The sequence below is a fragment of the Musca domestica genome, unplaced genomic scaffold (assembly GCF_030504385.1).
Source record: "Musca domestica strain aabys unplaced genomic scaffold, Musca_domestica.polishedcontigs.V.1.1 8, whole genome shotgun sequence".
In the NCBI taxonomy this organism is placed as follows: Eukaryota; Metazoa; Arthropoda; class Insecta; order Diptera; family Muscidae; genus Musca; species Musca domestica.
In genome coordinates this window covers 476423-487530 of record NW_026712409.1, presented here as the reverse complement: position 1 = coordinate 487530, position 11108 = coordinate 476423, and the positions used below count along the sequence as shown (strand labels likewise).

The 11108-nt window shown below is 35.8% G+C and overlaps 1 protein-coding gene across 2 annotated transcripts; it reads right to left on the bottom strand.

Moving 5' to 3' along the window:
* Positions 1-2384: 2384 nt before the first annotated feature.
* On the bottom strand, positions 2385-9057 carry LOC101899957 (kinesin-like protein Klp98A). 2 transcript variants are annotated; one of them, XM_005177870.4, is made up of 12 exons: positions 8341-9057; positions 6845-7068; positions 6310-6793; positions 5841-6249; positions 5024-5782; positions 4791-4964; positions 4604-4726; positions 4381-4494; positions 4136-4320; positions 3226-4070; positions 2990-3165; positions 2385-2933 (listed from the first exon to the last, which is right to left on the bottom strand). In XM_005177870.4, exons 1-12 carry the CDS (start codon positions 8388-8390, stop codon positions 2691-2693), a joined length of 3786 nt encoding a protein of 1261 aa, XP_005177927.1. In that variant the 5' UTR covers positions 8391-9057; the 3' UTR covers positions 2385-2690. The 2 variants fall into 2 exon arrangements, with proteins under 2 accessions (XP_005177927.1, XP_005177929.1); XM_005177872.4 differs by lacking the exon at positions 4604-4726.
* Positions 9058-11108: the final 2051 nt, after the last annotated feature.

Here is an 11108-nt window from a genome sequence, read left to right as displayed (position 1 = left end):
ACTAAAATAAAAACGTTCGATTTTGAATTACAGCATTCAAACGATTCCTTTTCGATCCTGTGACATGCCTGATATAAATGAATAACATATCATTAGTTTTTATATTATTTGTAATGTGTTACAATAATACTGGGAGACGTTTGCAATGAGTTTTGCACTGGTTCGTTTCCAATATTGCGTCATCCAGCAGAGTCCATTTCAGCCAAGTCCCGTTGGCTGAGTAGTGCTTTTGTTCCGTCTCGTATTTCGTGAAAATACAGAACAAAACGACTAAAAACGTTTTATATAGTTTATTTTCGTACGTTGGACAAAACTCGCGGAAAATCTTCCATGCCGTTTGGTAAATCATAAATGGATAACGTACATTGAAATTAGATTTAATAAAATCTAAAGAGAAACTATGCAAGAAGCATGGATAAATTCATCTCGAAGCTCATCAGACCAATTAATAGTAACCAATGCTGAAATTACTGCATCGAAATGTTTGTTTTGAATGTGAAACCTTCGAATCTAATGGAATTACCCTGCAAACATTTGGAAGTGGGTTTAATCTTCTCTCAGCAAAAAGTAACAACGATAGTAGGCAATTTACAATAACAATTTTGTTGTTATCGAATGTAATTACACTCCTTCAACTATTTCAGTACATGTGAGGTTCGCTTAGACATTTTTAGGGTATTCTTAAAGAAAGTGAAAGCGTAAGTTAAAAATTAAAAGTTAAGTTGCGTTCGCACAACAAGAAAGAAGTCTGGTTTGAATCATGTTTACGTTAAAAATATGTAAGGAGTTACGGAAGCAATGCTGCAGGTAGTATCTCAGAAGTGGAACAGTTTCAGTAGTCGTTCTTATATTTTTATCAGGAATCGCTTTGAAGTAAAGTTTTCGCCACCCAGGCGAGTGAAAATGCTTACAGGGTGAACTCCCAGTAGGCCAACTGTCAAAAAAAAATGTATCTTTTTTCGCTCACACTTACTACACTTTTGGGTTATTGGACGACATTTTGAAATATTTTCGACACAATATACAGTTATTGTAAACCCTTTTTACTGGGCTTTTCGGTAATCGAGCAAAATTTTGTAATATTTTTTACGAAATTTTGGTTTATCGTAAGACCTAATGCATGAGATACGTTGTCGTACACACGCAATAAAACATTTGATAGTTTCCTCTCCATTCGAAGGGTTATTAATAGTTATTCTTAGTGACTGACTTGAAAGAAAAAACACAGTGTTGTTTTATAAAAAGACATTCGTTATATTCTTTAGAAAACAAATATACATTCTCAGTTTTTGTCTCCTGGCCTAGAGTACGTATTAATATATATTCTAGTTTTTAGTAGTTTCATTGCACTATTTTCTACAATTTTATCGTTCAAATATTATCAACCATAATAAACCGTGATTAGAGAAGTTATATTGTACTGAAGCTTTCATTACACACTAATGAACCAATATCAGTTAACATTTTAAACTAGGTAGATAGTAAATATGTACACGTCTTACTAAGTATAAACATAGAGCAAAAAAAAATAAATTTTTTTAGGTTTTGGGGGGGGGACAAATAGGCATAACTCGCCATAAATGGATTGCAATATTTATCACATTCGGATTTAAAATTTCACTTGCGATTATCGCCCTACGAGCAGAAAAACAAGGAAATGAGAATGTACGAAATGAATATACAATAACTATTTATCTATTTACATTGCAACAATATAACTATCTAACCTAAAGTGTAATTTAGCCTATGTTTTAATTCTAGTAAATCAAAATTTCATCTACTGCTAAACATTCAATCCTACCTATTGAATCAGTGGTCTGTATGGATGGTTTTGTTTAATAAATACATTTTTAAGAAGTTCAGTTGCTTTTAAATGGTGTCAAATATACTATACAAACAATTACTTTGTTGGACATCAAATTAATAAACATAAAACACGCCTATAACTGCTTCAAAAATCATTCATGATATCATTCAAGGCGTTCTTAATAAGGACACACAGGATACGAATTATTTGAAAAACGGGAGTTATTTTAAATGAAACTTAAGTGCAAAAGAAGATAGCTACTGGCCTTGCCATTCCCATATTACCGTGTAAATATAATTTGATATAATCATACTACAGAAATAAACATAATTAACTGAGAACCTTGTACAATAATTGTGGTCGTATTTGATAACACGATTTCGATCGATATGTTCTTAAACTAGGTACACAATGTGTAGCTGTGTGCTTTTAAAACAATTTATACAACAATAAGGAAATATGTATGCATACCAATACATGGAGGACGGAAAGGTATTTTCGTTCATATTTTAACACCTATGTGCAGAAACTACACTCCACCTATTATAGTGGCAACAGGCAATCGACCAATGTAAAATTACGCAAACATACAAATATTTATTGGTTTTCACATTAAAAAATAATAAAATATTTTAAATACAAGCCATATTCATCGTCAATCGACAAACTGTCACTAAACATATCAGGAAGACCCAATACGAGGCGATAAGATTGCTTTCTTAAAACTAATGGGTTCAAATTAGAGCTTATTACAACTGCAATGTAGGGATCTAATGAAGGCTCCGCCATTCATTTCATGATTGTGACATGTAACTTAACAAATAATAGAAATAAATAAGAAGACACACTGTAGGTAAGAGATAATTTAGCAGTAGGGTAACTATTATCCCGTCCCGTGCCTGCCATTTTCGAAGAGACCCTTCTTAAAGAACGGCGAGAGCTGAGCCAACGTCATTCGTGATAGACCGGGCGCGCCTGGTCCTTCGTAAATTGGGCTTTGTGGTATTCTTGAACATACGACCAAGAGGCGTCGCAAGTACAGCTCCAATAAACGCCGACGATGTTTTGCTACAGCTTCACTGTTGGAAGCAAATAGTTCTCTACGAGGAAAAGGCAATGCAGCAACCTGTAATTTGATAGTAAGATATTAATGTTGATGTCTCCGTCAAGTGGGTGACTCACCTTTGCTCCATAAATATTCTTCATACTCATATGGAGTTCTCTAAAACGGCTGTAGCGCCGTAGTATATTTAATTTTCCGTCTGGCAAAACTATGCGTACTTCATATTCATAGTGCGTTTGCTTCCCAGCTCCTCGTATTACAAATGTGGGCACGGTAATAATATGTTCAGTCTCAGCTGTGAGGGTGAGAATATATGTATTAAATGTTGAAATCTCTTTAATTAGCAGTGTCTTACAAAATTCGTCTCGAATCGATGAAGGCCACGATCTAGTCATGGTTGACATCGTCATATGTGACATTTGGGTGTTACTGTCATTATTGTCTTCCTCGTTCGGATCATATTCCTGCATGGTTTGACAACAAAGATGATGATCTTCCGTGTTGTTAGCATGTTCCAAGGCATGTCTCTCCATCTTGACGTAGCGCTTCTGAAGTTCTTGTAATTCGGCAATCTGCTCATCCAACTCGGCCTTGTTTACATTCATTTCGAGATTTTTCATTATCAAAGCCTTTTGAGCGGCAATCTTACATCTTAGATTGTGCATTGGACAGGAAGACTGCAAACCTTCGGCGTTGGTATTCATTTCGCACGATGAACAGGACCCAGTTTCATCATCCGAATTACAAACTGCAATATCAGCAACTTCACCACAGCTACTATTAGTTATGCCACTAATAGCGCCAGTCTGCAGTGAGTTAATATGTCTCATAGAGTCCAAACAAACGCCACTGTCACTCATAATAGCATCTGATACAGGTGCTAATGATTTGGCCGCACTAACTTTCGAATTTGGCTCTGTACTATTAGTGTCCGAAGATGTGGGCGACGACGTTTTTGACTTGCGAATACCCGAGTCAGAGATCGTATCATCATCCTCAATCTCCCCAGATGATAGGGTGCAATTGCTAAGGGGTGTGATGTCATCTTCGGCGATTGTAGGTGAGCCCAGATTGGAACAATTTGTCTGTGCAGTGTGAAAGGTGTCGCACGTGGTTTCATAAGTTTCTGAATGTGACACATCATTTTCCGTCTGTACATTCATATCGGTTGTATATCTTTTGCTCAATTGCAATTGAAGACTAATGAGAGCAGACAGGAAATGTAGGCTAATATAAAATATATATACGAATATATGAATTATTACCTATCCTTTTTCTTGTTCAGGGTGTCAAGTTCTAACTCCTTCTCTTTACGTTCCGAGAATAAAGTTAGCAACTCTTCCTCGATTTGTAAAAGGCTCTCGTCGACGTGAGCTATCTTGGCAGTGCTTGTATTAAGCATGGATTCTTTTTCTGCAATTTGCTCATCCAAGCGATGAATATCTTCATTCTATGTGGGAGGTAGCGTTAGTAAAAGCATGTAAAAAATCAAAGAAAGATGATTACATACGTTTCTTTTCACCGTATCTTTAATGAACTGTGAAGCGAATAAGTCGAGGGAGTCTGCAGCTTGCAGCAACAAGTCGTCTGTCAAAGGGGTCGAAGTATCCACTTTAATTCCAATCTGAAAAACCAGATAGATAGTTGAATTAAATCTACATTTTATTCTCCGAACACAAAACAAACACGCAACAATGTCCTATAGCACAGACAGAATATCTAAAATCACTAACCTCATCCAATTTTCCACAATCTTGGAGTTCCTGCAACTCTTTTGCTACATACTCCGAAAAATCGCGTTTTTTCGAGTCGAGCTGAGTTTGTAAGGCGGAAATTTGTCTACACACTATATCAATCTAGAACGACACAAAGTCAAACGTACAAGCAGACAAGTGATTATGCATGACCGACGGAATTTACCTGCACTTTCTCATTGTTCTTCTCCCAAAGTAACATATCCTTGCGGGCTAGGAGCTCTTCTTCTCGACACTTTAATAGTTCCAGACTATTCTTCTCTTCTTTTTCAAGGCGTTTAAGTTCGTCGGTCAGTTTTTGTACTTTTGTCTTGTACTGATCGTGCATTTGAACACGTTCCTAAAAAGAACAGATGGCCAAAATTTAATTTCATCATAACTTCATTATCACCAACTCACAATATTCAATTGTTTTAAGGCATTTTCAATAGTCTCCAAAATTTTACGATTTTCATCCTGTAGTTCGGGATCGTCTCTAGACATTGGCTTGGTAGGGTAATATTGCTTATCGCTTCTTTTAAGTGGCGAGGAAATTAGGCTGCCGCTCATCGAAGTGTTTGAGTCGTCGTCTAAACAGAAACTGGAAGTTAGCAAGTTTTCACGCGATGACGTAATAAGGGAGAGGCGGGACATATCCAACTGAGAGCGGTTGTATTCCTTGCGTAACCTGGCTGCCTCTGTGGGGTTGTTAAATCGAAAGATATTCGTGCGACCAAGTAATATAATGTCGCCCTGGCATATATTTGTCGGTTCATCGATCAAATGTGCATTTAGCCAGCACTGAGCCAGCGGCCGAGGATGTAACGTACATATTCCATCTTTTAAAATAATACTGCAATGGTTCGGACGTATTCCGTCGCCGCACAGCTCAATGTCTTGCGGTATTTCGGCTTCGTCAGTGCCTATAGTGGTTTCGCCCTCTTTCAGGCTGTACAGAGTGACGCCGGTAGTAATGTCGTTGTGAATACATATGAGATGGGGCATTTCCGAGTCCAGGACGACACCAACTCCAGATTTTCTTAGCCCCAAACTCTTTTGTTCCTGGAGAATGGACTGGGCCTCTTTCCACTTTTCAGTCCATTCTTCGGTGAGAACCTTCTCTTGGGCCTCCTTTTTCTGCAAATCTTCCAACATTTTAAGGGAAGGTTGTAACGCTTGCTATAAAGAAAAAGTGAGAACAGGTCGTGTAGTTTATGTTAAAGTCCACATGACTTACAATATCACCGGAAAGCATTGCTTTTAGTTTGTTTATTTCATCTCTCAACTCTCGAATAAGCTTAACATTTGGATCCTCATTGATTGTTGGCTTGTTAATAATATTCTTAGCCCGGTTGGCATATCGCAGTGTGCTTAGTGTTTCACTATAGTTGCAGTCGGCAGGCGATAATGCTGCAATCATAATTGTTTTACTGTTGCCTCCCAAGCTATCTTTCAGCAACCAAGTTAGGATAGAGTCTCTGTAGGGTATATAGAGTACACGCTTTGAAGAACTTCCGTTGGTAGTGTTGGAGTTACTCTGCTCGGCCAGAGCAGAAATAACACTGCCTAAAGTAACCAAAGACTTGTTAATGTGGGCTCCCTCTTTTAAACGTTGCCCTGTGGCCCCAGTGGCATTAGCCCTTTCACTATAATAGATATACCTCTGTTACAACTCTGTTAAGAAATGGCACATTTTCACTGCTTACCTTCCTGCCAGGTCCACTAAATGAATTTTGGATACCGTTTCACTGGGCATGTCGTTCATATAACCCGCCTGAACAAAAGTGATGGTGAATATCGCATGACTTCGACTACTGGTATCATTCATGTTCGTACTGGCTGTTGTGCGTTGTATATTGCCACGAGTTATACATTCCTGGATCTCATCAAAATCAGCCACCGAATGTTGTGACAAATTTTCTACATAGGGACCCAAAGTTCGATGTTCTCGAACTCTTAAGCCATGACCACTAGTTTGGGGCCCAAGTAAATCTTTCACACGCTCATTGTAAATTTCCAAATAACTAGCGTGTGTCTTATACCCAGTCCCTGATTCTTGGCCAACACGCATTCGAGCAAAAAGTTCGGAACAAATTCGAGGTATCAGTCCGGGGTTATCCGATGTACCCATCATTGTAAATGTTTTTCCAGAGCCCGTTTGGCCATACGCAAACACGCAGGCATTGTAGCCTTCAAAAAAACTCATGAGGGTTTGCAAATATCAATTAATTCCCAACTTACCTTGAAAAGCACAGTCAATTACATCCGTTCCCAGGTCGTCATAGACTTGCTCCTGGGTAGCAAAATGCTTATCATTCTTGTCAAAAGACCAATAGGAATAGTCGAAAGTGAAATCATGATAGTTCTCTCGTCCAGCATCGCGTTGAATTTGATGTTTGGGCTTGTATAGGCGTGATTTCTTATTTTCCATTTCCACAATACATGTGGCACCCATGTCTTCTTCCCTACAACACAAAAAATTGTAAGGATGTGAAAAGGTTTCAACTTTTAGGCAAATATTGCCCTAATTAATTAATTTTGTCCGATGTTAAAATTTATTTCCATCCCGCAATGAAAAGGGCACACTAACAGACCATTATTTCTTACTCTTTCAAGTTTACCAAAAAAAAGCTGAGCAACTTTTCCTTGAATCAACCAATGCTAATGGTACCACATTCAGTACCTTTTTCAAATTTCCATACATTTACATTAAGAATTTTCAAAATCCAGGCTTTGATCCACATTTTTATTGTAATGTGAACATTTGAACAAGTGTATTTTTAGACCGATTCATACATTATCTCCATTTGTCTTAAGTCATAGAAATGTAATATTTCTTTTATTTCTGTAAACATTTCATTTCTACAAATATTTGGAACAAACTCCTTATTTAAAACGGAATCTCAAAATTCTATGATGTTTACATCCAATATCAAAATATAATAAATTTAGTACAATTTGGTATTTTTCGTTCTGCTATTTAAGAAATGTCCACAATCTTGTTGTGTACGTGTACATGTTACAGGGCCAGGCAAATGCTGCCCCGACTATCAGACCCATGTAATCACAGAGTAACAAAATTGGTGGAACACAAAAAGTGCGACTAGATTTTCTTTATTTAAACAATACACACCAACAGTGTGTCTAAAAGAGAAATTCAGAATTCCGTTTAGCCTATTACGAAAGGCACCAAAGTAGGCGTTTCGTCCTGCAGTTGAATGTTTGAAATTAGAAAATATTATTTGCGGAATATTTCTGACTTATTTTAAAAGGTGATTGTAAAATTGTTAGTGACTGTAATTCAAGCAAACACCACTGGAATTTTTGTTTGCGCATCGATTTTTTGAGTATTATTAGCATTTTTATACATTGTTTAATTTTCTTTTTGGTTTTCATGATATGTAACTGCAGCACTGTGTTAGATGCATCTTTCATTGTTTCTACACACACTGAGAATTTTGGAAATGTAATTCAGAGGTCTGTCCAATTTTAGCTTGGTTCCCAGAGAACTCCTTGTGTATTTAAAGGGTTAAAATGATGGTATCCTTAAAATATGGCACTATCTAAACATGAGACCATTTCAAAGTTTTTGTAGGTAATTGTGTGTATTTATTTATTTTTTTATTTATTTATTTTTGCAAAATGCTCATATTGTGTCGGCGGTCCGTTTAATGTGCATATATATGTTTGAAAGTTCATTGGATTTTTTTTTGTACATTATTTATAACAAAGATTACCTCGAATTAAAGGGACGGACCCTAACAGCAACTTTGATTGATGAAGACATGATATGATTCACTTTTTTGGCAAGAGATTATAACAGCAGTTTCGGATTTTGGTAACAATTTCTACATTGGAATATATGTAATTTATCCAAACAGAGTAGATGGTTGGTTACTTCCTCGTCGATATTGTTATGTTGCTTTCCATTTGAATCATTCATTCGTTGTTTGTTTGCTACCGATGTTGTTTTGGCTACCTCGGCTGCCTCTATTAGAGTGTGTGCTATTTGAACCCTCTTCTCGCCAAAAAAAAAAAACGATTATCATCCAAGCACGAAAAGTGTTAAAAGCAAAACTAGTTTCTTTGCAGCAAAACACAATCACAAAATATTGCCACACAGCATACAATGGATTTGATTCCGAAAATCTCTTTACACTATATACACCCAAGTCTGTGACCTTTATTGTTTGCAACAAAAAAAAAAACAAGTGGAAAACTAAAATAGGATTATTTTTGCAATAACAAAGTTCTGCGGCCCAGAAATTGAACACTCAATCCCACAAACAATTTATTTGCACAAAAACACGGTAAAATACTTCACATTTTACAAATAACAGCTTGTAATGTTTATAATCTATGTTGGTTCGACTCCTTCACATAGTTCTTCCAAATATTAATATTGTATTGTGACATCATATCTCGTAGTATTTCTCATGTCAACTCAAACTAGAGACAAACAAAACGATAATCGATTAACTACGTTGTAGGCTACACACTGTCACTTAAAACTGACAGTTTCAAAACAAATCGATTTTTTTAATTTGTTTGGGTTCTTTCATGGTATAATTATAACAGATAGCAGCAAACCATAGTTGTGTTCCAGTACTTTTTTAGCGTTAAAACTAGCAGAAGAGAGAACAGTACAAAATGCCATTCTCATTTAGGTGTGCTCAAAAAATAACGGAACGGAAAATTAGCAGAAATGCGATAAAATGTCAACATTCAAAATTCCAAAAGGAAACAGTCTAAATCGGACTGGTGAACCCTTATTAAAATGGACGCCAAAATTTAAAAAAACGAGTATTGAAAATAAGTTGAAATTAATAATTATTTTTGAATGCTGTTTATTTAGAAAGTTTTGTTTCAGAATGCGTTGAAGAGTATTTAGAGGTGGAGTTTTCTCAAATCCCAACCCCGGAGAAGCTGACATGGTTGGAGCCGCCGGTTTAATTAATGTTAAGTCTGCTAGAAGACTAAATGCCACAAGTTGGGAAGACAGCCAACCTAAAAAATAAAAAGAACATGTTCAGTAATAAGCGAACATCATTGATTTTAAGCTTAATTTTTCAATTAAACTTTCACTAATTTTGCACTGTTTTCCAATACGTTTTCTTCGTCTGATTCCTCATTCAGGTTGAAACATTTTTCAACCTTGTTAGCCCTGCCAATTAAATGTCAAATTTACAATTTGCACATTTCTGCTCGGCCAAATTCATGTAGCTAAAACAAGCAGAAATGTGCACCACTCAGCGCCATTTTTTTTTATCGAGAGAGCTGCAAGTTTTGCTAGTTTTTGGAGTACGGGAACGCGTTTTAGCAGAATTAGCACTAATTAGTACTAATTTGTAGGTTCTGGAACACAACTCATAGCTGATTTGACTCAATAGTAATACTAAATTTCAAAATGTATAATAATTTATGTATGTATACAATTTGGTTTCAATTTGAAAGGGATTTTGCCTTTTCCACGATTTTTTAGCGATTGGTTGAAATGTGAGAGATTGGAACCTACAGCTAACAACTATACATTCAGGAGAATGATATGAAAGCATTAAAATTATATATCTATATAATTATTCTTTTGCATTTTAAATTTAATGAGCATTTTCGAAATTAAAATAATTTATTAATTAATTGTTTTGTTTTGGACATATAACTCCGACACCATAGCATTTCAGGTAACGCTGTAAGACACATGTTTTTGCTGTTGAGCTTAATAGTTTGTTTAAAAATCGACGAAGTTGGGTAACAACTAAATGTCAGATCCAGCAACTGTATATTCATTGATTTTCTTATGGTAAAATTTCGAAGTTAGTTTCACTACATAAAACAGGTTCCCATCTCTGATTTGTGAATTTTCATACAAATTTTGACATTAAGATGTTGTCAAAGGTATTCTCCTTAATTTTACCATGAATTTACTTTCGCTTTTTTCTAGAACCAGCAGGGGGGTCTGTCCTGAACTGCAAGAATGTAAACATTTTTACTACGATAACATTTTCCCTTGTGGACAAACGAAAATTGTAAAAATGTTACTACGATAACCGATATTTCCTTACTTTGGTTTGTTCCAGGGTCTGGATTCTTGTCTGTTTGTTCCAGGGTCTGGATTCTTGTTCTATGAAAATATAAAATGAAAAATATATCCTTTATAAAATTTTTCATTTGACGTTTCTTTCCTTTACAATCGTTTTCATTTCACATTTTCATAGAACAAGATTTGAAGTCCAGAACTACAAGAAACTTTTTACTACGATAACCGATTTTCCCTTTATGATGTAGAAAAATTTTAAAAATAGTAGATAAATGGTCTGTTCTAACCCGTTTATACGGCACGATTCGTTATTCATTGTAACATAATCCCTTTTTCAAATGTTCTGTTCCAGAACCTCCAAGAATCTAGTATTTTTGCAATTTTTTTCGATTTCATAAATGAAAAAACTGATTGTTTGTTGATTTTTATGGAAATTTGTATGAAAACACATGAAATTTGCATTTCTGT

Coding starts and splice junctions, on each gene's coding strand:
- LOC101899957 (XM_005177870.4), bottom strand. CDS start 8,390: ATGTCTTCATCAATCAAAGTTGCTGTTAGGGTCCGTCCCTTTAATTCG. Junction 5,783..5,840: donor CAATGCTTTCCGGTGATATT/GTAAGTCATGTG, acceptor TTTTCTTTATAG/CAAGCGTTACAACCTTCCCT. Junction 4,321..4,380: donor AAGATACGGTGAAAAGAAAC/GTATGTAATCAT, acceptor CCTCCCACATAG/AATGAAGATATTCATCGCTT.